The sequence below is a fragment of the Megalops cyprinoides genome, chromosome 6, assembly GCF_013368585.1.
Source record: "Megalops cyprinoides isolate fMegCyp1 chromosome 6, fMegCyp1.pri, whole genome shotgun sequence".
NCBI lineage: Eukaryota > Metazoa > Chordata > Actinopteri > Elopiformes > Megalopidae > Megalops > Megalops cyprinoides.
In genome coordinates, this window is record NC_050588.1 from 15,264,258 (window position 1) to 15,291,657 (window position 27,400).

At 44.3% G+C, this 27,400-nt stretch overlaps 1 protein-coding gene across 2 annotated transcripts in view; it reads right to left on the reverse strand.

Moving 5' to 3' along the window:
* Nucleotides 1-6,526: 6,526 nt before the first annotated feature.
* LOC118779969 (potassium voltage-gated channel subfamily D member 3-like) overlaps nucleotides 6,527-27,400 on the reverse strand; it is an 88,913-nt gene continuing 68,039 nt past the window's right edge. Inside the window, exons 3-7 of one of the 2 annotated variants that reach the window (XM_036532335.1) lie at nucleotides 22,682-22,844; nucleotides 14,029-14,130; nucleotides 10,725-10,817; nucleotides 8,908-9,152; nucleotides 6,527-8,333 (exon numbers count right to left, since the gene is read on the reverse strand). In XM_036532335.1, the coding sequence (XP_036388228.1) occupies nucleotides 8,144-8,333; nucleotides 8,908-9,152; nucleotides 10,725-10,817; nucleotides 14,029-14,130; nucleotides 22,682-22,844 (793 nt within the window). In that variant the 3' untranslated portion in view covers nucleotides 6,527-8,143. Of the gene's footprint in view, nucleotides 8,334-8,907; nucleotides 9,153-10,724; nucleotides 10,818-14,028; nucleotides 14,131-22,675; nucleotides 22,845-27,400 lie in introns of both variants that reach the window. The other variant, XM_036532334.1, reaches the window with a different exon arrangement.

The following is a 27,400-nucleotide window of genomic DNA, read 5'->3' on the forward strand; positions in this document are numbered from 1 at the left end:
TTCCTTTTATTATTAACAAAAACAATGACAAATACTAACAGTAGTTGTACTTGTCACCAATCCTATTAATACAATATTCATTAGTATTAATAGGATTGTTGTGGCGCACGCTCTGTATTACGTCATTAAAAACTTTGATGTTCAAGCGCCACCTGCTGTTGAATTTCTCAATTGTAACGGAGAAGCTCTGACCTTTGTACCAATGCTTTGTCAATTGAGAATTCTCAGACAGACTGCTTCCGCTATTCGTTATATCCGGGCAATGTTTTCCAAGTGTTAATACGAGATTATTTACATTTGCTTTGAAACACATTTTACAGGCTTTTGTCACTATAAATCACTATTAAGGTAGTGGAAAAAGCAAACTAATAAACAAATAATAAAGGAGACAAATGAGCTCTTTCAAGGTCTTGATAGCAAAGATACCTTATTCGAGTGTAAACAAAATTAAGACCAGACAGGCACTTTAGTTGAATTGCCCCCCTTATTTATGACTTTCGCCATTTGGCGGTCAAATGAAGGAACCGCTCAGTTATTGGGTCTTTGAGTGAGCGAGTGTAAGCGAAGGTTAATGGCAGAAGTCCTTATTTAGAGCCAGAAAAGATCACAATCAGCATCATGTACGTCCAGGTGTTGGATGGTGTTGCTTGACAGATAAAAATGTTATTACATAATTCAAGCCAACAGTAAAAATACTGTAAAATGGAGGAAACATATATAAATAAGAGGAGACAATGTTCCAGGCAACTCCCAACACAAACATGCATCCTGTCCAAGGTGCTGAATTCTTTCTCATCATGAAGCAAGGCCTGGAAAACCTGCTGCTTGGATCTCCCTGGTGCTGCTTTGTGTTCCAGTCAAAATGGAAATCTTCAATTCCCACAATGCACCGCTAATTGATCTACAGTCTGAAATAGCCATTTAAAATAATATGTAATCCAGGGTCATATTTTGTCAAAAATGTACATATATACATGTCATGATGAATGAATATTTAATGCTTTTTTTCCAAGAACTTAATCGGTCAACTCAACTACTTCTCAAAAAAAAATACTTTTATTTCAGTAGCACATCTGGGAAGACATCCTTTGAAAAGATGCCCATACTGCATACAATCTGATTGCCTGATTGACTGATTGATTAGTGAGAAGCACACTGCTGAAAGTATAGACACCTGGTTGCTGATGCTGAGCACCTGCCTGAGGTAAACAGAGTTCAGAGACAAAGCAAATAGCAATGAGCCAGGTAAGCACTCTATTCATCAGTTCAGAAATATAATTATGGAAGCACTGACATGCATAGTCTCAGTTTTCTTGATTGATTGGCTGGAACGAAAAACAGCAAACAAACTGAAAGGCCTCAGGGCTGAGTTTTAGAAGCATTGTTTTATTTAAGCAAACAATCTACACATTGTAGCTCTCATGGTTTGCAAAATGGCTATTCCAGTGAAAGGACTGTTAGATGGAATGATGATGCTCAGTTCGGAGGGGGCAGACTTCTGCTGTTAGCCATGGCAGCAGGGTGACTTAATGGTAAGCAGCAGGGGCTGGTTACCTAAAATTGGCTGGCTCCACTGCCACGACAGCCACTGCTGTTGCACCCCTGGACAAAGCATTTGCCTCAGTAAGTATCCAGCTGTATCAGTGAATACTGTGGAAAAATTGTAAGATGTATAATTTGTGTCTGGATAAGCTCCATTGGCTCCTGGGAACCCTCTCCAAATCAGTCAATCAGAACCTGAGACAAATAAAAGAACTAAACTTAATATTATTAATAGTGACATTTCATGTGTTTAACCAGGACGTCAGGAAGTTGAAGAAACACCTTTACTTTAATCTTTATTTTTGGCTGAAAATACACCCAAAAACAAATTTTGCTTTCACCAAGATTTCATCATAGAGAATGCAAAGGATGTCAAATATTGTATTCAGTTAATAGCAAAATCAAAACTTGTTCACTTGGAATGAAAATCAGTGTACAGAACAAGAATAGGGAAGTATTGCTGTTAGACATATTATATCCACACAATGTCCTAACGGCTTTCATGGTCTATGCATGTGCAGGAGAGGAGCACTTTGAGGCAAGCCCGATGTGTGCTTTAGCTTCACGTTTGTAAAGGTGTTGTTTTAATCAAATTGACTCCTAAATGTTATCTGAAAGCAAATCATTGTGTTCATTATGAGGAGCTTTTACATGGAGTAATGCTGTGTAGTCCATTAGCCTGAAGTCTGTCACAGGCCGACTTCAGCTGTGTCTTTCTTATACTCTCCCAATTTCTTGTCTCATTTCTCTTCGTTACCCAAATTGTTGCTGATGAACATGTTAGACAGGTGGTAGAGGAAGTGAATGAGGAGGACAAGGCCAGATTTGAAGGAGAGCAGGCCATGAAATGCTGTGTGTAAAGTAGGAACATTTAAGGGCCTTGTGCATGTGTTTTAGGTATAGTGAAGTAAGTACTACCGTAAATGTCAGTTAGATGGAATACAGCATGACTGATCTCATATCTAAGGTACGAATTCCATCCTAACAATTTTGTAGAGCCCAAGCTTTTAAGGTCAGCATGTTTATAGGGAATATGGAATCACAGCAGTTTTCTCTTTGTATGTATGCTGCACTATATTCCATTTTTATGTTGAAGCCTTTCACGTACATGATTCACTGCATAGCATGCAGCATGTTTAAGTTAGTCCAGATCCAGCTACACAGCATAGCGTTTGTTTTTTCATGTGGTGAAGCACAAAAACTTTCAGTCTGCATGTGTGTCCACTGTTGACTGATCCTGGTGGGCTATCAACAACTTTGAAATTTCTGACATTATAACTGCAGGGCCTGCAGGGCCTGCAGGGCCTCGTGTTTTTTTTTTTTTTTTAACAATTTTCACAGAAAAGCAGCAAAATACCTGGCCTTTTTAAACCACAAATTCAGATTAAACTGACTTTCACCTATCACACTCTATTCTCATTTATTTAACCCATGTTTTCAAGCACCGGTGTGCGAAAGTCTCACAATTAGTCTGATTAATACTATTTAGCTTATTGAACAGTGCCATCTAGTGGACAAAATCTGACACTGGTTAAACTAAACATGCTACCAGAAAAAAAAATTCTGCTACGTCAATTATCCTGATATCACATCAGATTTTCAGATGTTTCAGCTTCCCAATCCAACACAAACACAACAAATTCCATCTGTCCATTGGTGTATCTGGTGCTATTACAGTGGGGCTGACACTGTAGGCGGAATTTGCAAAAGGTAAACTCTGTTGTTTGTACATGGCATACAAAGACGCCACATACAGCTGGCAGGTGCATGGTGCATTCTCCTCATTTCCTCCCTCTATCTCCACAGTCGTTTTCAGCACCTGGTGTGTAGAGTGCCTGTCTACAGAAGTGTGAAGCAAGTGTGAGAGCAAGGGGGCTGCCTCCATGTTTGCATTGCTCTCTCTCCTAGCTCTAAAGGTTTTCTACTGATAGGCATGATAGGCAGCTATCACTGTGCTGTCAGTTCACTCAGCAGTATCTCCTCACAACTCCTTGGGTCTAGAGTGTTTGCATTGTGTTGTATTACTTTACTGCTAGAAACATTAAAGAAAAATCCTCTGCAGCCAGAACACATTTCAGTTGCACTTTAATGCTGTGTATTGCTGTCACTAATTGTTAAATTATTTACCATTAAAGCCTTGATTTCCTCAGATGAGCAGATCTGAACACATTGAAACATATCATGCAAACGTATTATTGTGGAACTATGCTCAAATGCGAATTATGTGTGATTTCACTGGTAACAGCTAGAAATAATGGTAACCCAAGTACAAAATAGCACAGATGTTTTATTTCTATCAGTGTTTATATTTCTGTAGCTTTGAAATGGCTCTCCATACAGCCAAATGTAAATACAGGTAGAGTGAGGCGTAAGTGAACTCTGACCTTGCTGGGAGGGATAAAGGGTCAAATGTTAAAGAAAGTTAAAAAATTAAAATACATATGACCATTTTAAATAACACAGCTATGGTATAAGAGCATGGGGCCCTGTACATTTGTGTTACTTGGAGCATCAATTACAGCAGTTTGGTGAGAGTTTCTTAAACAAAAGATGCACGCGCACACACACACACCTATGCACACAAACACACACACACAAACACACACACGCACAAAAATGGACCCAGAGTCATTGGAAGAATTAATTCCACAAGGTTGTATTTGTGGCAGATACAGATTGCAATCAGGCTCTTCACAGTCATTGAGACACAAGACAAAGTCATAACTGATACACAACATCTGACAAGAGTACGCACAGCAAATAGCCAGAATTCAAACGAAAGAACTGCAAAGGGGAGGGAGGGCAGAAAGAGAGAAAGACAGAAAGGAAAAGGGGAGACAAACATATCACATTTTTTTTTCCTTTGAAAAACAACAACACAAAGAATACACACTCCTGAAGACTGCCCTTCCCTCCATCCCTTCCCCTTTTGGGATGGCAGACACACCCTGGTAACCACAGTAACTTCCAGAAGACCATGCAATGTGGTATGACGAGGCTGCCCCTCACAGCCTGCCGCTGAGGGCGAATAGATCAGCAGAGAGCGGCACCTACCACTTGTTCTCTGTCCACACCTGATTGATGTCTGTCTGCGCTGTGTCGTTCGGAGACAGGGGGGAAACCTCCGTTGACTTGCTTCCATTCTTCATGGGCCTTGCTGCTCCTGACTTTATAAGGGCTATAGAGCAGCAGCAGCAGTGGTACAGGATGCTAGGCATGGTACAGCAGTTTGCCGATCACTGCCCCAGCACTGAGCAGTAAACTCCACTCACCATGCTGAGGGATGTGGTCAGTGCAGAAAAATGCCCCTGTCCTGCTGCTGGATACAGTACCTAGCGAGCTTGCTCCCCTCTGGAATTCTCTCTCTTGCGAAGGGAGGGGACTGGAGCTGTTGGCTGCTATAGCCCAAACATCAAGACATCAGTGGTTTTTCAGGTTGTGTTCACGTGTCAGTATGTGATGTTCCAAGTTAAAAATGCTTTCTGAGCTTTGGCGCATTAAAGTTATCAACTGCTTTACCGTACCACCCCTGCTATGCCATCTGACATTTTTGTATCATGCATATGGTATGCTGTATACGTGTGCCTATGTGTGTGTGTGTGTGTGTGTGTGTGTGTGTGTGTGTGTGTAAAATAGTGACTTGCAATTGTTGCATCAAAGTTCAGGCACTGTTTGCTCAGTTTTTCCTTATAGACTGATTACTGCTTGCTGTCTTTTTGCATGTGAGGGTAGCCACCCCAATGCTCCTTAGTCTATTTGAGAAAAGCAGAATGAATGTCCAGACACTAGCAGAGTAGCAGTTAGTAGCAGTAGCACTAGCAGTTAGTACTGAATTCTAGGGCTGGGGAGTTATTTCAAGATTAAAGCTTCCTCAGTGCTGGCCTGCTGAGTATATGCCAAAGCACCACTGGAGAAGTGCACAAAACTGATGCCCAGTACACATCAGGTCACAGTCTTTTCAGGTCCTTACATGTTTGGCAGAATGACCTTTCCCTTAATGATCCACATATTCCACAGCCTTTGGTCCTGTTCACACCTGTTTTCTATTGCAGGGCCAGGCTAAGGCCAGGACTAGCGGACTGCTGGCCCAGCTTGCCACATTAACACAGTTACTCCCCATTCGTGTTACACTAAGCAGGCCAGCAAGACAATTCCGTGACATCACACACTGACATCAGACGGTGACATATGGCACTGATCCAGAGTGGGTCTTCAAGACCTGTTTGCTGTATTTGTGACAGAAGCCATTCTCTAGCGGAAGAAATCGTGGTCAATGAAGTGGTGACCTGCTAGTTGTTTAAACTGACGTATAGAGCAATAAAAGAAGAAAGAAGAGTTATAGTTACTGGCAATGGCCAGGAATCCCCCCATTATGCTTTGTCATTGATTTCAGTGTTGGAGTAAACCCGAAGAAAAAATCCATTTTTCCAAGGTCTGTAAAGCTACACTTGCAAAAACAAAGATGCAGAAATCTCCATTCACATCAGAAAATGTGCTTTAAAGTGACCCTGCCAATACTGGCCAGACTGAGAGAATGAATCACAGAGCATGATGGGGGAACAAGGGAAACAGAGTCAGAGGCTGAGGCTTGACTCCTCCTGCATGGTCTGGGTGTTGTGCGTGTGTGTGTGTGTGTGTGTGTGTGTGTGTGTGTGTGTGTGTGTGTGTGTGCGTGTGTGTTTGTGTGAGTATGAGAGAGAGAGCAAGAGCATGTGCATGTATACATTTAAGTCTACTGTAAGCATAAACAGAATGGAGCTGAAATCCTTTCAGGTTCTAATGACCTGGTAAAGTTGGAGAAAATGTCTGGAGTACTGTGATTCACACCCACTATGTTGATGTTTCTCTGGTTTACACAAACGTACAGGTGCTGCTCTTGCGTCAGAGGGAAAATGGGCATGATGGACAAGCCCATACACCTCCCACAACACCTACAATTACACGCACAAGGATCAACTGTGGGGATGTTTTCAGACTGGAAGAGGGTTAGTAATTTATTGAAATCACTTATTTATGGCCCATTGAATTGATAAAAAACCTAATTATTAAGAATTAAATTAAGATGAAATATATTTTTGCTTCAGATCACACTACAATATTATTTCATAAATCACTGCACAGGGATCGAGATATGCTTATCTACTTTTATAAATGAAAAAGCCTAATTACAGACCACTCATTTGGTCATCACAGTTTTACTCAAAAGCACGGTTTCTCTTTGATCTGGGTAAGCTGTCTTGCATGACTCCAGACTCCTTGGACAGTATGTTTCAAAACAGAAAAAAATGAAAAGCCACAGAAAAGGGAGCATTTTGACTGGGTACAGTTCAAAGGGGAGAGAGGGGAGGGAAGGAGCAGGTTTCACAGAGAGCTCAAAGGTTGCAGGATTGCCACAGCAACAGATGAATCAAGTACTTTAGAGAGCAACTGAGAACAACTTGTTTGGGGAAAGAACACGGAAAGCCTATCCATGTGTCATTAACAGCTGACAATTAAACTCCAAGAGAGAAAACAAGGCCTAAACAATTGCTGAAAGAGAGAGAAAGAGTAAGAGAGAGAGAGAGAAATAGAGACGAATGGTTTGCCATGTGATGGCCAATATTACAAAATATTTAGGAACCCTTTTATTCACTAACAAGTCAGAGGTGAGGTGACACATATCTGCTTACTGTTAGATTTTCAGCTTGTGAATCTAGGGGATAATGCAACCCTTGGACATTTGAAATCCATTTTCTTCACAAGGAAAAAAGAGCGAACAGAAGCCTTGTCAGAGACTAAACAAGCATTGCCTAGATGAGGGCACAATTTGTGCTTTATTAAGAGGCTGTTGAGTATTTTGGACAAAAATATGTAATCAGGACCTCACCTCTACTGGCAGCAAGTTAATTTGCCCACAACCTGTGAAAGCCCAACACTTAGAAAACTGTACAATATTTCTCGTTCACACATAAATAAATTACATCCGTCCATAAAAATAAAACTAACATCTCTGTGACTGACACGCCTACCTTGTTCTTTTTTTTTCATTTTGCTTGAGCAAAATAAAATAATATTTAGAAATATTTTGGCAAAAGATTTTTTTTTGTTTGATTCTGTCTATCAAGGTAAATAGGCTGATCATAAGAACGACACAAAACAAATGGCAACCAAACTGGAGATAAACACATCGGCAAATACCTCATCTAAATGCTTCTCTTATAAAAGTGAACTGTTTGCATTGTTGCATTGGTTTTTCCTTTACTTTGTGTTGCTGTTAAAAGACCTTGCAGACCATAAGACTTTTAAAAAGGTGCTTAGTGCGCAGTGACACATTACTTTCTCATCTAATCGGTTTACAGTGGAACACGATTGGCCAGTTTGAAGATGCTCCCGCCTCCAGAAACCACAGGCTTCCAGCTTCTCTCCCCTCCCCCACCGCAGTGTTAAATCCAATCCTTCACCTCTGGGAGTTTCCCCCCTCCCCTCCACCTCCCCTGAGGTACAGGTTTCTCCAGGCACAGTTACAGCCAACAGTATGTCCTCTCTCTAAGGCTCCCCCTGCTGCTTTTCAAGGGTCACTGCGTCCATTTTGAAGATGACTCACTGCTCTTCGCTCCGGCCCTCACAGCGCAGACACCTTGACAATGTTCGAGCTGGACATGGTCTGGATGCTGGGGCTGGGGGGCCGCTGGGCTTCGCCCTCGGGGGTGACGGCCGGGGGCGTGGGGATGCTGATGATCGCTGTGGCGATCTGCCCGCCCTTGCAGTTGAGGCGGGCGCCATCGTCTGATTTCATGTTGAGGCTGGAGCGGCTGAAAAGGAGAGGATCTTATCTGGAGCGAGAAGGATTTTTTCAGTTTCCCCCTACTGCTCCCCTCCTAGCAGCAGAACTAGTCAGTCTGTTTAGGCTGCTGACTGCATCAGAAAAAGGTTACATCCCCAAAACTCCCTACCCCAACTCTCTCTCAGTATAATGGAATTGCAGGCAGAAGTTTTAGACTAAAATGCATCTGCATAACTAAATCTTGTTTTTTTCTGTATTACGTACTTGCCTGTTAATTTACTTTTTGTGTTTAAGTATTAAACCGGTATTGGTAGATAGGTAATGAGTTAGGCCATAAACAAAAATGTAATATTTCAATGCAAATAAAATAAAATTGAACCAGATTAATTTGGGAAGCTCCCTATAGTTAGTTTGTAATAGTTGGAGTGCAGAGCTAGTAATGAACATCACTGAAGAAGCAGCTGCAATTAAAGGCACAAAACCTTTCCGCATATAAACAGACAAATGAACTTACGGGCAAGTGCCTGCTTTCACATCTCATGTTCTGATGCCCTCTAGTGGCACATACTGAACTGCACTACTACTCAGACTCTGGCGCTGACCTGCCACTGTGGGGGGGCTGGCTCCCACACTGGATGTGGATGGCGCTGAGTTCCTGCAGGCTGCGCAGGTGTGCGGGGGGTGCGCTGGAGTTGGGCAGGTGGGTGCTCTTCTTGGTGCGGCGGGAGCAGCAGGTGCCCAAAGTGCCGCCCTGACTGGAGAGGGAGGGGCTGCGGGAGTGGTAGCTCTGGAGCGCCCCCTCCAGGCAGTTCTGCTCATACACCTGCTCATCCACAAACTCGTGGGCCTGTTGGCAGATAGAAAAGCATCTGTTAGTCATTGTGAGGCAAACATGTCTTGCATTTTATCATTACCTCAAAGAATCCATTCACAAATGAATGGTTACTTATAAAATACATGCAACATTCTCATTCTGAAGATTTCAGCCAGCAGAAGGAAAGTTCTGTGCACCCTTCTTTCAAGTCTAGATGACAAAAACGGTGCTAGCTTGATGTTATCCCCACAAATGAGTTGGGTTTGTTCACCGGTGAGCATTTTAAATGAAATATAGAGACCGAAGCACAACTGAGATTCCAGAGTATTCTTTGACAAGTCTATTCAGGCCATTTTAGCCTGACAAAAGCGGAGTTGAATAGCTTTTATCTAAAGCCATAATCATTTATTATACATCATAACTACCCACCTCATCTCTGCTGAAGGCTTTTGATTCTCATTTGGTGAAATTAATGAATTTTGATCCATGTGGAATGAGCATCAGTTGTATTTGGGTAATTTCTGATTCATGGTGGATGAGTACTGCATTAATTCCTAACAAACAGATGGAACAATGGAGAGTGCAGTGCTTCATTTGGCCAATTTGAGTGAATCCATTTTGATATTGGATATTTGCAAGGCCTGTTTATTTAACTGATATAGTGCCACACCGTATTTTATGGTTATATGCCAAAGGTAATAGCTTTACTTAATCACAATTAGTCAGCTTACATTAAAAAACAACTGCATGGACTCTGTATATTCCTTTTATTATGCTGACTCATACATATGCTGAGTTCTATCAAGTAACTGATAGATAGAATGATAGACAGAATGTCGTAAATGATAGATAGTGGTCCTGTGTGGCATTGTAGACATTTCCAGGACATGTGTAACACAAATACATTTCTTTGTAGCAGTTACCCCATGTTGCATGGGTGTTTACAGTATATGAACATACATTAACTGACATCTTTACTTCACTTAAAGTTATTGCAGCTGAGCTACAGCTTTCTTGTTTTTTTGTGCGATTTTTCACTTATGGGGTTTCTATTTTCTCACTTCACATGTCTTTTAATATATATTTTGTCTTTACATTTTTCCTGCCTCTAGGTTTAAAACAAATGAAAGCAACATCAATGAAAAATAACCCCTTTCATCATATCATCAAGGGGAAAAAGCTTAAGACACAGAGAATTGGATTCAATGCAGGGAACCAAGACATTATCCAATGTATATTTCTGTACCATCTATACGAATGAACATACAGTATCAGCTCTATAGCACATAGACAGGATCACAATAGTGCACCATCAATCATCAGAAAGAATAAGGCATATGAGGAAAACACCAGCACACATTCAAACCCATTCATTCATACCCATTCATCAAGGGATCCTCCTGCCCTATGTACAGTATCTTGACTAAATCACAGGCACTTCAAAATGGAGTCACACTTAACCAACAGGCATGGCTATAGTAAAGCTGCTGCAGTGTGTCAATATTATGACAGTGGTGCAACATTGCAGAGGCGCTGTGAGAACGCTGAGAGAACGCTGTGTTACCTGTGAGATGGTTAAGCACAGGGGGCTGTGGGCGGACTCACCGTGGTCTTCTCCAGACAGTGCAGTAGGTGGTGGTGTTGGCTCTCCAGTAAAGACGTGTTCTTATTCAGCTGCTGCTCTTCCCCATCAGAGCCCTGGAGCAGGCAAAGACACACACACACACACACACACACACACACACACACGCACATACGTGCATTCACACACATGCATACACACACATAAATACACACATGTGCATACATACATGTGTGTGCACACACACGCACAAACACACACACACACACACACACACACACACACACACACACACAATGTTCAGAACCTCAGAGATGCTGGATGCATTGCCAGGGCCAAGCATGCAGAGCCGTGTTCTTCTGTATGTCCAGTTCTGTGTTCTCTTCTTAAAGTTCCTGCTCACAGGAACTATGGCTCAGTTTGGGGTCAAAATTAAAATGGAGACTAAAATAGAGACAGTGGAACAGTTTTACTCTTTTACTGCTTGGTGTTGCATGATATAAATCTCATTTCCTCGTTTTGCTTCATAAATGGGTCACTATTCTCTGCTTAGGCTTGGATTCCATCCAGATTTCCATCCACCAGGTGAAATCACAGCACGGCGCTGCTCTCAGCACAGTCAGAAACAAGATCTTTCCACCAACAAATATGTCACACGCAAACCTGAGATGAGTCAAATAAATCATTTGCCACTGGTGGAAATGTGAACTCTGACCAAAATAGTATGACAACATCTAAAAATAGTTACATAGCTAATGTACTTTTTATGGCCATACCCTCATGTCAAAAGCCTGAAGCCCATTTTAACAGTAAGAGGGAAGCCACAAAAAGAGACTGAGACTGACACATCCCACAGTGAACAGACAGTCTAGAACAGATCCTGCTGCACGCCAGCTGTTGTGCGCTCCAGCTTGGTGTCTGAGATTCAGCAGTAGCCTTGACTCATCCGCTCTCATTTTTCAGTAGTGACAGGGGGATGTTAACAGATATGAGCGGGCTGCTCTCCACCCAGATCCCATGGCTGTGCAGGTCTCCCAGCTTGCTCCTGGAGATCCACCTTCCAGCCAGGTTTCTGTATCACCCTAAATCATCGGCTCCTGGATCAGCGGGGTGATGTAATCGAACCACAGACTCCATAAAGCACATTTTCATTGGGCAGAACCCCCCTCTGATCCGGTCTCTCTTGAACCAGTGACTGGTTTGACCTGTGATAAAAGGGGAGGAAAACTGGCTGGGAGGTAGCTCTCTGAGCCCAGTGCTGGTGACCACTTGACTTCTGATACCCAGATTCGCTCAGTGCAGCGTGTTTCTGGGCGATAACAGCACAGGTCAAGACAATGAGATGGGGACACTCCATGAAGTGTAATGGATCGAGAAAGTTTTTTTTTTTTTTAATTTTGAATTTTCCACAGTCTTTCTGTGAAAAGTGGCAGCTAAGACGTGCTCAGCTTTTGGGCAGCAGCCTTTCTCCAGAGCATGCTCTGTGCACATGTTTTTAGTGACTCCTGTTGGGTCGTCCTGATGGACTGGCTCCATCCAGAGCCTCTCTCTGTTGCAGACTGACAGTATGTGTCCAAATGCGCTGAAATGGAGTGGGGTGAAATGGGTCAGGCTAAAACGCTTCACAGGCGTTCGTCTAGGAGCCATGTGGGATCGTGCGGGCAACTCTCACCCTTTCATAGCACCTCCATACTCAAAACGAGGTTCCCAAGATTCACTCTTCCATTTCTCTATGGGAGACAACTGCCACTGGCAACTTTGGAATGTCTTATTTACTGTAAACGCGCTGACAAAATACAGCCATGGGCAATTTTGGGAGGTAGGGCTGATGTGATAGTTATACTTTCCTACTTAAATGGATTTTTTTATTATTTTGAATAGAGTGCAGCATTTACAACAAAACACTAGTGAAAGAGAGGCAGAACTCTAACAGCCACGAAGAAAAACACTGTCAGCCCAAACACAAAGGCCTTCCCTGACTCGGCTGGCCTTCGGCCCAGCTGGCCTCTGTTAAATAAATAAAATAGTCCGCAAATTGCAGGTATTGTTTTGAGGCGCAAGCTACTGGCCTTTTGAGCATATCCAGCAACATTCCTGGAAATAAAAAAGGAAAACAAACCAAAACAAAAGAGCGCAGCAGGGGAACAGGTGGAGAGCCAGCTCCGGGTGCTTTTGGCATGATAAGTCCCTTCAGAACACAAACGGCCTGGTCGGGTTTAATTTCTCCTCTCATGTATAATTTGTCCTGCCCTGTATGTAGCTGAGGGAAGCAATGCATTTGTGCCAATGCTACTGGATGGAAAAAATGCTGCCATCCACTAAAACTGGCCATTCCCTCTTATCACAAACAGAGGCCCCAAGGCGAACACATGGACCACTCTTCTCTCAACATCCAACTATCACACATATCTCTAGTTTTGCTGAACAACTGCGCCCACACATGAGATTCACTGAGCGAGAGTGTTTTCTGTCAAGATAAAGATGGATTCAATGTAAACTCCTAGCTTGGACAGAATGGAAATGCACAGCACTCAGTGTGAGGCTGAAGACCAAGCAGTGTGTTCCACATAGGTCCAGAAGCAGATGGACAGCCCCAAACTGGATGGGATAGTAAAAAGCTGCATTGTGGTTTTGTGGCTGAGTTTTATGGTGGGCTCTGGGTGAGCATTATGGGAATGAATGGCAATGCGGTTTGGCCTAGAGAGCAGCCTGCTACTGAGAAGGCCCCAGTTAGTTCTGTCCTTGCTTTGATGCAGCCTTCGGCTGTTTAGCTCACTCACTCTGTTTACTTCACTTGTAAATAAACTTTTCCTTCATCTGAGGTGCCAGTTCTAGCCTCTCGCAGGGGGAGAATTACAATGCCAGGTTCTTACAGGCCCACTCCATGGAGCTCCATGGGAGTCCAAGTAAAGGTGAGGGCTGCTGGTAAACAGTCTGCTCACACTTTGCTGATGCACTGTTCTGCAATGCGATTTAAGACTGTCTCCTTTGGCCTAATAGGCTGGACTGCTGAACAAGTAGAAATTCCAATAATTTAGCAGTGTTATGATTTGAGATGTCTATTACCTGTCAGTGCCTGACTAGATTTAGAGGGAGAGGCTTTGGAGTGAAGGGAGGGGTGCTATTTATTGTGTGTGCGTGCGTGTGTGTGTTTGTGTGTGTGAGTTTGTGTCTCTGTGTGTGTACGAGAGTGTACACTGGTGTGTGTGTGCTGGTGGTGGTGTGTGTGTGTGTGTGTGTGTGTGTGTGTGTGTGTGCGTGCGTGCGTGCGTGCGTGCGTGCGTGCGTGTGTGTGTGTGTGTGTGGGAGCGGTGTGTGTATGCTTACCGTGAGCTCCAGCAGCTCATTAAACAGGCCGTTGCGCTTGCTGTGGAGGAAGGCGTTGGAGCTGCCCGTCTTGGCTATTCGTATCCTGGCCAGTCTGGCTTTCTGTACGGGGAGAAATTCAAAAGTTACACTCCATGCACTGTTGAGTGAATGTTTTAGTTAATAGCGGTCAGAACACACTGTTCTGATTAATCTCTGTTCCCTCTTTTAATTTATGGATGAATAATCACACATTCAAACTGAAATGTGTAATTGGATGAGCTTGAATCTACAGTAAAAATGGTTTCATACCAGGTTTTCCAAAGTATTGTAAATTTATTATGTGCACACATGTAACTGCACATACCTGATGACCAATGACCATTTTTTTTTTCATAAAAATGTTATCTAGCTATTTGTAGTTGCATTTCTGTTATTTGCGTGCAGACAATTTACCTAACATAACAACAATGCAAATACAAAGGCATACTGGATGATTAATTTACTGTGTGAAATTCCATGATAACCATTATTTCTTTTGAAAATCTGCTTAGATTTTATTGACATTACTAAAACTTTGGAGCAATGCTTTTAAACACAATTATCTTGGTGTCGTATTTATATAAGTAACTGTTTTGAAGTAGACACACAAATTTGGAAAAGTTGCTGTGCCATTTTACTGGCATACATAATTTGGATTTGTTGAATTACAGGAGTCTTTGCCTGAAATAAAAGTAATACTTAAGAATAATTTGAGAAAGGGGGAATGCTTCTGTTCTAATATTGTGCCACCAAATCTTCTCTGCTTGACTCCTGGCTTTGAAAAGGGCACAAGTCTTGTTTTTCATAGCTCTATACAGCATCTCCACGGGCCCAGATTTCAGCAAACTGATGTTCTTGTAATTCCCGTGCTTTTAAAACATGATCTGGTTATAAATCAGGCACTCAAGAACAAGCGCATGAACGGAACGGGACCGCATCAACTGGACAGACAAGAGGTTGGCCAGAGTGCAAAGGCTGCCTGTCCAAGCCAAGCTATAACTACCATTAAAGGGGAAGCTTTGGTGAGATCAGTGAGTTAACGATGAAGTTCCAATGGGTGACGGGAGCCGATGGTTGTTGTAGTTCACGTTCCCCTCCCCCACAGTCTTACTCATCCACTCATAATAAATGCAGAACAAGACAACAAGTCTCTGGCGAAAGCTTAGTTTATCATTTCCTACAAGCGTCTGTCTCCACAGATACACTGGCAGCTGTGAATCAGCAGGGATCTCTGTACTCTGCTGCCCCCCTCATATGCCACAGAATGGGCTTTTTTCCAACTGATCTGACTAAGATTCTTAGACAGTCACATAGCAAAAAAGACCAGCTATATTCCAGATATTTATATGGCTGATATTTATCATCCTTTGACAACTTGAAATGGTAATATTGCTTTTTGTGTGTGTGTATGTGTGTGAGTGTGTGTGTGTGTGTGTGTGTGTGGGGGGGGGGGGGGGGGGGGTAGGAGTACAGAAAACATTACAGAAAGGCTGGAACATGTGATGATGCTTCAAAAAAAGAGGCCTGTCTGTGTTTATATGTGTGGCTGACCTGTATCACTGGGCAGACTGTTCTTTTAGATAAACCTCTTCTGTTTCCCAGAATGCACCTCTTTCCTGTAGTTTTTACCAAACTCTAAAGACAGGGTCCCCTGTGGATCTTCTTCCTCCAGTGGAGCTGTACTAGTCCTGTAACCTCCAGTCTCAGGGGTAGCAGAAAGGACAGAGGTTCACCAGTCAGAGCTTGAAAGGTGGCCATATTATATAACATTCATGGATGTGAGGAGAAAAAATTTCCCTTGACATGGTATTCCCAGATCAGATCTCTGGGGTCATTGTGACTGTGACAGACATGTTTTTCCTGTTTATTTTTAATAATTGTTTTAAACAAATGAATTGGAAAAAATACTGCCTGCATCAATCCCTCTGGGGAAAAGCTGAGAGAATAAAGAGTGAGAGATAGGAAAAATGGATTAGAAAAGGAGATTAGAGTACCTACTTGAGAATCATTAATGGCTTGAGAGTGCCTGTCTCTCACCGGAAGGAAGAGTAACCCCTCTCACACTCCAGCATCCAGAGAATGCCTTTCTGGATGATGCTCTTAAAGCGAATACGACTATGGTCTGGGAGTGCTTTCATTGTCGTAGATACCAGTTCCTTAATGAAACCTGCTTAGCTCTACTGAGAGTTCAAACAGAGAGAAAAATTGCATCTGATATTGGGTTTTTTGTTGCTCAAGTACCCCCTCAAACTGTTTAGGTTGCAATGCCAGTACTGAATGAAAGGAGGCTGTCATCCTGAGGCCTGCAACCTGAACAGTCATTGAACAGGGGGTAGGGGCACAATGAGACACTTGAGGCTGTTGTGGTAGCTGTACCTTTTAAATGTGACACTAGATGTTCAAACTGCAGCGCACCATTTGGATTGTAAAATCTCTGCGCTTAACCTCTGAACTGCCTGCTGCCACCGGCGGGACTCAATTAGCTTTGAGTCATGTTTAAAAACGTTCGCTTTGATCTGTTTTTCCAACCGCTGCTGCTTTCCAGCCTAATCCCTGTGAAGGTGACCCCGGCGTATCAACGTGCTCAAGTGTGCTCAGCGCTAAAACTCGCTGTCGACACAGACTCAGTCAGAGGGCGCAGTGAAACTGGATGGAGCGGAGAGCAACAGGGACATTCAATAGGCTTGTCACCATATCCTGTGACTCGTCCTGAAGAGGAGATAAGATGAAAGAGCTGCGGGCGAGTGCATCTTCACCACCCTTCCCCTTGCCCAGCCTGGTAAATCCAATCCGGCGTAGTGAGACAAGATCGAGTTTGTGCTTCATTTCGGGCACCGTTTTTAATCAAGATTGGTTGACTGAAAGTTATCACAAAATTGGTGGTATGTTCAAACCTAGTCCTAATAGCTGACTTAGTTTGGATTTAAACAGAAGATGACTCCCCTGCATTGCAGATTTTTGTTTCCTTGTGGCTTTCAAATGTTTCAGTCTTTCAGTGGTTTCCTGTCTGAGTGTCAGACTGTTTATTTGTCTCACCAGTTTTCTTGGACTAAATGTTTCAGTGGTGGTGTTTTTACTTACAGCCGCTGCTTTCACGGCTGTGCTTTTTCTCCGCTGCGGGTTTGTCTGCTGATTACACCACAGCTCGTAAATGGAACCATTTATCAGATCAGGTCGGTGGGCAGCGACAGCCGTCGGCGCAGTTACTCGGATTTCTCTTAAAGAGAATCCAGCCTCCAGAGCCCGCAGTCACCTTCCCTCCTTTTCTCTCTCTCTCTCTCTCTCTCCCGGTATGCTTTTCTTTGGACCTGACAGCTGTCTGTCTCGCTGGCGCACTTGACTTTCCGTCACCCCCACCACTGTGACCCGAGCTGAATTAGAAGCCTTGTGGTGGCCGCAATCACTCCCTGCAGCTGCCGGGCTTGGCAGATTGGCTTCCTGATTTGTGCTACACTTAAAAAAACAGCATCACTGTGCAGAACGAACAGAGTGTGTGTCTGACAGAGAGAGAGAGAGAGAGAGAGAGAGAGAGAGAGAGAGAGAGAGAGAGAGAGAGAGAGAGAGAGAGAGAGAGAGACAGCAGAGAGGTCCTGCTGGAAATGACTGATGCAGGTGACTGGTGCTGCAGGGACAACAGGAACGAAACACTGGAACCACGTGACGATTTAGGATGTGATATGAGGAGGTCCAATTTTCACACGAGGGGGCCCTGTGTGGTTTTTTTTGGTGCAAGGAGAATAAAGGAGACGTCAGGAGTTTCATTAAGTGGGGCCCCAGATGGCCGCGTAATTGTAGTGGGAGCCCAGAACAGCCCGCCATCAGAGGGAAATGGAGACAGATGGGGAGGGGATAGGACTGATCTCTCCCTCTCACTGACACACCTATGGACAGAGGCATGTGGGAGGCTGCTTGTGGGGTGAACCAGGAGGAGCATTAATTATGAATTAGTATTAATTGGGCAGAAAGGGACTCTGGGTAAGACATGGCAAGAGAAAAGCAAAGTGCAGCCACCTGCCTCTTCACTTCTCCTATTCTGAACAGGCTCGCAGCATCACTGTAGCATCATCATACACGTGACCGTATAACCTCGGTTCGGGTTATTATTTTAATTATTTGCTTGGAAGACATCCTTAAACAGAACATTGTACACTTCACATATTAATCATTACTCAGATACACATTGTACGTGGATATTCACAGAAGCAGAGAGGAAGCCAATCCCAGGACCTGACCTGACCACTGTGACACAATGTTCAAAGGATGACAGAGAACACCAAAAGCACTGTAACTGGATAATTAGGAGCACTGTGGTGAGCTATCAATCAGACTGATACATCAACTAAAGTTTTTGTTCAAATTTATTCAGGTTTAATAACATTTAATACTCTAATGCTGCCACTTAATGATTGTGCATCAATTGCCATTCTTGCCCAAGAAGCCCCTCTAATGTTGCTCAGCTTTTGCACTTGGTGCGCTGTTTTTAGGTTTGCACCCATAGCAGGAGTGATTGATGGAGGCGCCGAGCGTTCCTGAGCATTTTCATCAGTGCTGCCCTTAAGAAACAGCAATAATAGTTGGCGAGTGTTCCCGCGAACCCAAATTGGTGATAACAATTAAAGTCTAAATCAGTGACTGTGTCCCACAGCTTTGCCTCTCCCTCTGTTGGCATGGTTTCTCCAAGAGTGTGTTAACACACTGATCAGACTTTTTCACACTTTAAAACTTCCAGCACGTTGTCACGTGAGATGTTTTCATGGGAAGGCTTTGAGCGAAAGGGAAAATTATGTTAATTTCATAAGAACACTCATAACAATGAAAAGACCCCCTATAAGTCTTCCATGGACTGGCGGTGATAATTACAGGACCCTTTGCGCAGACCGTTCCTCAGTGATAGCCGAATGATTTTTCATTTTTTACTCCGTGTTCTTCCACAGTGCACTACACTACACGATCCCTGTCCACTGGAACACTTCCAAACCAACATTCGCCTGTAATGTCTCATAACCCCTCAACTGGCTGTTTTATCGCTCAGCTCTATGGGGTTTTCAGCATGCCTGTTGGATTGGTTCCTGAGGTAAGTTCTATCATATTACTTCCTCACAAGGAGAAAAGGGTCAGTGCACAAGACACCTTTGACTACACAGGAATGATCCTTCCAGCAGTGCAAATTGCCACTTCGTTTAGAAGGTATGTCAACCTGGAACCAGCAGAGGTAGAAGCCCACAATAAAGGATCAGAGAGTAGAAGACCCTCTGTGTTGTCACGCAGGCTCACTTTTGCAGCATCAACACAGCACCAACAGGGCTGGTGTGTGTTTAAGGGTTGCTGTCACTTTTATTTTGCTTTTTTATACTTTTCTTTTGAATTTGAAATCACCAGTTGTACTTTAAGCTCTCCTCACTGCAGCTCCTTCTACACTACGCACCTACACAGCAGTACCGAAGCACGAGGAATACTCATATGACACCATCAGCTAGTTTTCACACTACAAATCCCACACTGCACCACGGGAGAGCAAATGGCAAAAGCAGAATATGTTCATCTCTCTCTGATGTCATCTGAGTTACTCATAAGCCCCTGATGAGTTACAGGGTGCTAATGAGTGTTGCAACGAGGAGACCCTGGTTGATGTGACCCACCCTACCCTGCCAGAATGGAGCCAATTATGGTACTCCGCTGCGGACTCCCGGTCATTGTCGGCTAATAACATAGCCCTGACACAAACTTGTGATATCTTGGACCATGGGGCTCAGCCTGTGTCTGTAACAAGCGCTTTAGCTGACTGAGCTACTTGGTAGCTATGGCCACTTTTTTGGCATACAATCAAAGCAAATCCCTTGACCTCACGAGTCCATACCACTCAAACTCGGTCCTTATCATGCAGCAGAGGCTGTATGTGATGAGCATGGAAACAGCAGTTTGGGTGGCAGGCTTTAACTGGCCTCACTCTTGCCATGTTCTTCACACAATCAATGACTGCTGAAGGATTAACACTAGATGTTCTGTAAACAGCAATTAATTGCAGGGAAAGCTAATTGCACCCTCTCAAGTGTAATCCCAAAAATGAATTGCTCCTTCAAGGACAGGGACAAATGTAGACAGAATGTTCCAAAAAAGCAAACAGACACAGATGAGGTACATGGGCACTGGAGGGATTATGGAAAGCCTGTGTTTGAGCAACTTCAAGATCTTTTATACACAGAAAATGTGCGCACGTAATGGGTTCAACAATGTTGTTGAAATGACAAAGGAGAAAAAACAGCTCAGGATTTTGTGGTGGTTGTAAATGTAGGATATCAAAAGTAAAACATTTTCTTTGATTTGCTTAAAACTACAGGTTACACTTTATATTGTTGTCCTGTACCAGAGTAGTTACCTTGTAACTGACAATCACAATGAAGTTACTGTGTGACAACATGCAGTTACACTGCAACTACACTGGTGAAGTAAAGTGTTACTGAACTATTCTACAAAAAATAATGTCTTGAATGAATTTCCTCATACAATATACAATACCTAACTGACATTTCAGAATCAGAAACCCTGCCATGGAACTGTGGGTAATGTGATGGAGGAAGTCAATCTTAAGCACGTCCTCTGCTGCAGTTTCAGGAAGGGGACGTCTCCTTTGAGTCCTGGCAGGTAGGCAGGTATGACAGAACAAGGTTAGTGCCAGTGACTTTCTTTAACTACAAGATACTTTAGCAAGGTCTTATTCAGGAGAGCTATTTGTGGAATAATGCACCATTAAGGACGAACATCTCTCCAGGCTCTCTCTCTCTCTCTCCCTCACTCTCTCTCTCTCTATCTCTCTCTCTCTCTCTCTCTCTCTCTCTCTCTCTCTCTCTCTCTCTCTCTCTCTGTACATCTCTCTCACACCTGCACTATGCCTCCAACCACACTTTTCACTGCTTCTTTAAAAGGTTAACTCCGCTGGGTCCGGACATTCACGGATCGTTGGCCGGGCCATTGTTAGTTACTGAAACACTGAAGCCAACCAAGCAGAGCTATGTACAGCTTTGGGAACATTATGTCCGTGGAGACGACAACAGCAAAATGACATATCTCTCTTTTAAAAACCACACTCATTACCATACATTAACTCTCAACACTAAGCTAACCGCTGGGATGGGGAGACAACTGCGGGCTATTACCGTGCCGACTGTGGTTGCAATCGTTCAATTTAATTTAAAATTTCAGCATTTTGAGTTTCCCCAATGTCTAATGTGCTGCAGTTCCGCCCTTTGGGTTTTCTAAACGCTGAACAAAACATGGAATGAAATCTGCATTTGAACAAAAGAGCAAAATAGAAGCAAAACACAAAAGCATACTAGAAAAAACATAGAAAGAACTCTGACGCACTTTGCTGCACATAAGATAAATAACAAATGTTTCTCTGAAAAAAAGAGGCTGATGACAAATGTGTTTTGGACTAATGAGAGCTACCTCAGTACATAATGCGACTGCAGTCCCCTCCCTTTTCAAACCATCCACTACATCCCCCATTCATGAGGACTCAAAAGACACATACATTGTGTTTGTTCTTTTTTTGTTGTAATCAACCTAATTAGCTGTGAAATTAACTCATCATTAGCTGCTATCAGCTTGCCGAAATGTGGATAGAGTCCCAGAGGCCCAGAGTGGTTTGACAATCAGAGGAAAGAAGAAAGTTAATTAAGCTGTAACGAACACTTGAGGGACATAAATTGGCCTTAGTTGGGGCATGTTTTCCCCCCACCTCTTTCACTGTCCTGCTTGGATGTGAAGGTGCTAAAATATGAACCTGCGTTTTTCAAAGGCTGGATGTTAAGATAATATCAGTGCACAGCTTAGCTGAGCTTTTGTGAGACATGGATGCAAGTCTGAAGTGTGTTTTTGAGCTATTCTCTGGTAGTTGCTTAGTTGTTGCTTAGTCTTAGTTTATGCTTAGCTGTTCATGGCCCAACTATCATTTCACATGTACGTCTAACTAAAGATTGGAAGCGATTTAAATTTTCTCAATAAGTTCAAAAGACCCTGAATTTGGATGCTGAATGAAAGTGTTTAGCTGGACCAAGTTGAGCCCTCATTAAGCTATGTTTGACATAGTGTGTATTAAGTCACTGGTTTCATTTTCTCAGAGAAAAAACCCTAGTACCCTAGTGCTGACAGTTCTCTGAATGGTAGACTTTCGCACAACAGACAGAAGAAGGTGCCATAGTAATGAAGGGCAATATTGCAAATGATGTGGAATTTTTTTTATAGATACAAGAAATACAAGAAAACTGCAACATACCTAAAACCACATTTGGCAAAGCGGACCAGGGGTAATGGCTGGCTTGCAAATCGCTATTAGCGATAAGTCACCCCTGGCAACCTCTCATGAATTCTCAGATGTTAGCCGAGGGAGATTAGTGCCAGCACATTGTTCTGGTCTGCCCACCTTCGCCAGCCAGTGATCAAACCCTTCACTGGGGTGTTAAAGCTAATGATCGTCTGCACTAATGGTTGATAAGTGGGCACCGTGCTCACTCAAGGGCAAAGACGCAACGCCCCCTCGGAGATGCAGGGATGTCCAAAGTCCACGAGCCCCCCGCACCCCTGACCCACAGGGCCCGAGCTCATCTAATAGTTTACTGCGTTTCACCTGTACCTTCTGCGCCCGACGTTTGTCTGCTCTCTGGTTCTGGTGATAGATTCGGCTAAAGTTGGAGACGATGACGGGAACGGGCAGGGCGATTACCAGCACCCCGCTCAGCGAGCAGATGGAGCCAAAGATCTTCCCAGCAATGGTCTTAGGCACCATATCCCCGTACCTACAGAGAGAGAGAGAGAGAAAGAGGGAGGAGGGGAAGGGAAGAGGGGGAAGAAAGGAGGAGGGGGAGAGAACAAGGGAGAGAATGGGTTACAGGAGAGAACGAGGGGGTGAAGGACAAAAAAGGGGGTCAGAGAGAGTAGGATGAAACAGGCAGATAGTTAGAGAATAAGAAGAAGAGAGAGGCACAGAGAGAGGGAGAGAAAAATGGAGAGTGTGAGTTATTTCCCTTCCGGCAAGGACTGCAGGAGGTTGAGGAAGGCAATTCCCACACTTGCAGTCAGAGGTTTGGTCCTGTGTGTGTGTGTTGATCCCTGTGCAACAGGAATGACTTTGAGCAGGCTTGCCATCGGTGTTTGCCGCATCAGTCTTCTCTCTCCATTTGCAACCTTCCCTCTCCTCTCACCCCTTTCCTCCTGTGTGAAACAGTTACACAACAGGAAGAAACACAGAAAGCCCTTGTCTGCATTTCCTCAGCGTGGTGTGAGAGAGGTGTGGGGCCTGTCGGGCTTCTGGATAGCACCAGGAGAAGCAAGGGAGACCGGAGAGGCTCAGGTGCCCCTGTGTGATGTCTGCCAGGGGTCTAACTGCCAGGGCACTGCCAGCACTGACCCTGAGACGTCTGCCTGGAAGACTAACGCCGCGGGGGCCCCAAATCACTGTATCAGCAGAAAAGTGAAGACAAGACTGCACAGACTCCGGCTGCTTTGGCGTAGCTACAGAACTCAGACAGGGTTTCAAAAGAAGAGGCGTTATGCTGTCTGGAGGTGGCACTACTACTAAGGGTAATGTGTGTAGAGATCAATGATGCTTCTGATGGTAGTGGAAGCAGTGAAATGTAATCACACCATGGCTGATAACACTGTCAGATGTCCTGATGACATATCTCGGAGAGCCACAGGCCTGAGCCAGAGAGGTCTTTACACAGAGACACATGCACGTCACCACAGACATTTTTAAAAACACACACACGCACACCTAACACACACAGACAAAAGCATGTGACCACAGACAGATAGATATACACACACTCGTGCATGCAAGTATATACAGACAAATGAAACACACATATGCTCAAACATACACACAGAATGTACTGCACATACACAGAGATGTATAAAAATACACACATACACAGACACACACACACACACACACACACACACACACACACACACACACACACACACACAGATTCACAGCCCGGGCACACTCATTAGTATTCCTGCTATTCCTGCTCCTGGTTTGTCCACAATCACAGCAAACTCCATCTCTCCCATTTACGAACGCTGCACTGAAGTAATGCCGTCCCATCACCCCTCTCCGGCACCTGCCCCTGCATTCGCAAACCTCCCAATTACTTGCAAGAAAGGACAGAGAGATTCGACAGCGCTTTCGCTCATCAATAATGGAGCATCTTCAGGAGGCCGGGCCAATCAGAGAGCCCGTGGAGTAAGAGGAAAACGCATCAGCAAGCCGATGAGCGGCAGCCCAGGTGATGCGGATAGAAGAGGCGATCACCGTAAAAAAGCAGCGAGCCTCAGCCTCGGCCGCTCTTACGGCGGGGGACAGAAAGAAGCGACAGAAGAGTGCGGAGAGACGCAGGCGGAGACTTAATGAGCAGCGACGAAGAGACCGAAATCTGGAGGTGGCTGCAGAGTGGGAAATGTTTAATTAAAACCCCAGCGTGCTGCGTGTGAGCTTGATCCCTTTTCAAAGTTAGATTAAAAAATAAGCTTCCGAATTTTCATCTCGTCCTCCCTGCTTTTGAGTGCTGTTCTGGGTTTGCTGCTGGTGCAGTGGTGGGGCAGGGCAAATAAAGCCAAACATGACTGTGTCCATTTTTAATGGAGAAGCAGAAGGGTTTGTGGTGTAGACACCAAGGCAGGCATTTGGCTGCAGGTGTAATGTTCCCAGCGACAGCAGCTGCTGCAAGCGGTTTCACACCCCATGATCAGTCCGGCCTTGCCTGCCTTACCACCCCCCCTCCCCCGTGTGGTGTCCAGAGAGTGGGGGGGATCAGACGTACGAGAAGCTCAGCAAAAACCACGCTGGGGCCCAGGCAGTGTCATCACATAAACACAGAAAAAGACTTTGTGCCTTTGAGGCAGTCATTAATATTTTCCACTTAAGTCTCTCCCCCGACCCGCCCCAACGAGAGGAATGGAATAAACAGGAAATGAATCACAGTTGCGCCAGCCCCTGGGGATGACTGAAGAGAGAGGGTGGGGTGGGGTGGGGTGGGTGTGTGGGTGGGGTGGTTCTTGATGCATAGGAGCCGATTCACGCTGGAGCCTCCCTCAGCCTCCTCCCTTCTCCTTCCACCACGCAGAGCCTATATTTATCAGCATCCCACCCAAAGCAGGCTCGGGAAGCCCGCTGAAGGGCTTTTCGTTTGCATTTAGGGCACGACAACAAGATGAGACGTCGGCAAGGAAACAAATCCGAGTGGGATCTTCCCACAGATCCTCTCTTTTTTTGACTCCCCGTTGATTGAGTGTCTGAGTCAAAACTCTGGGGGGAGAGAACGGTGCTGCTAATCCCTTCTGCTCTGCCGCACCACTCCATCAGCAAAGAAACGTGTCGCTCTGTTCACATTTACATGCTGCATCGGAGGCAGGGCTACAGTCCCTAACGCAGGGAACAGCAGCTCCAGAGCAGAACGCAGGATCAGAGTGGCAGCTCTTGGTTCTGCCTCAGCTCATTATCTTTTATTTGAAGTCCTTATTTAAATACCCAGCCTGCTGTTCCAGGGTACTAATACTACTGTGATTGTGAAACCCACTTTCATGGTGCAGGATTGGAAAAGTCTGTCTCTTACTTTAGAGGGTCGTCCACACAGGCCAACAGTGCTGGATGTAACAGTCACATTTTAACATAATGTAGCCAATGTACAGTCTTCCACACTTCCCCTGTTGCTGTTTATAGGGCTTTCTCCATGCTGCACAATCACCCAACTAGAATCAACCTTTGGTCTGGGAGCTATGTAACACGCTAATAAAGCTTGGGTGTGTGTGTGTGGCTTCATGATCCTTTCTTCCATTAAAGCACTCTGAATAACCCCTGAATCACAGGTGACTCAACATGGTGACAGGCAACAGGGGTCATGACTACGGTTGCTGAGACTTCAGCTGGGGAGGGGGCCAAAGGAAAGCACAGATACTAATTCCAGCCTTTTTTGCAGCATTCAGTTGGAGGCACATGGTCTGATGATGGCACACTGTTAAACAGAAATTACAGAGAGCATCCCACAGAGAAAACTCATGATGAGTAGGCATTAGACGCTAAGCATTTTCTGTTTGCATTACATCAATTTATACAGACAAATGGCTTCCGTCTCTTTTGCAATAAGTGTGTGCACTCATGCAAGGCTGCCACTCGGATTTAACCCTGTGAAAACCGGCTGAGAGCACAGACACAATGACAGTGTGAACTAGTAAGACTGGCTGCTTTTAAATGACTCTGCATGAAAGCAAAGCTTCTTATTCAGTTGATAGCATAATGAGGATAGGAATTTAGTGCGCAGAATGTAAAGGCATCACAGACCACATTAGTAAAACACTGACGATTGCACTGCATAGTGGGTCAGAGGCTGGACCTGTCACATGGACGTTTGCCATTTCAAATCCCGGTCATTTGTATGTCTGTTCTTCCTCTGAGCAAGATACTTAACCTGCAGTGCTGCAGTAAATATCTAGCTGTATAAATGGATAGTGTGTGAAAATGCAAATGACTGAGTGTAATAATCAGTATGAATGTTGTAGCTCTTAACAAGTGACACACAGCTCTGTTTCCACCTGTTGCGTCAGGAACAAAGGATGCTGTGGTGTATATCTGAGGCAGTTACCTCTCCGATGTTTACTGCTGGGACAGCACTTAAGTTACAAGCTACATCCCTGTCACAGGTATTGGCTTGTGCTGAAAATGAACTGATAATAGATCATAAACTGCACACACAGATTACTGACCCTGATGTGGGCAGCAGCTGTGGTGTGCCATTGGAGAGCCTCGTTCCAGTGGGAGCACCGGGCCTTTACATTACTGCAGACACACGCACAGACATCCACTGCACTTTTGTGAGGGCTCAGAATTTCAGTTCACCACACATTGCCATAATCACGGCAGCATTAAAGTGAGGAGGAGAGGTTGCCTCCATGCAGAAATTCAGCTTTCAGTGTCGCGTGACTGCCACGGGGATGACGCCAGAGACGACTTCAAAACGGTGACGGGCCCCAGCTGTCAATGCGGTAAACAGTAAACAGACACACGCAAAGGTTAAAGGTTAAAGGCTGAAGGCCTTCCTAATTTTATCCAGACAGCAGCAAGAGAGGTTGTGAATGCAACCAAAGGAACCTCTGTGCCACCCCTGCGTCGCAGAGGGCAGCTGCACAGCTGTGTGCTGCAGTGACGCAGATGTGACATAGAAATATGTACTATGCACTATCAAAATCCCCAGCCTTTCAAAAAAAAAACTATTGAAGCAGCTGCTTTCCTTAAATGCTGCAGTGGCACCATATGTGTTATACACTCCACTTTACTAATTATAATCATTTTCTT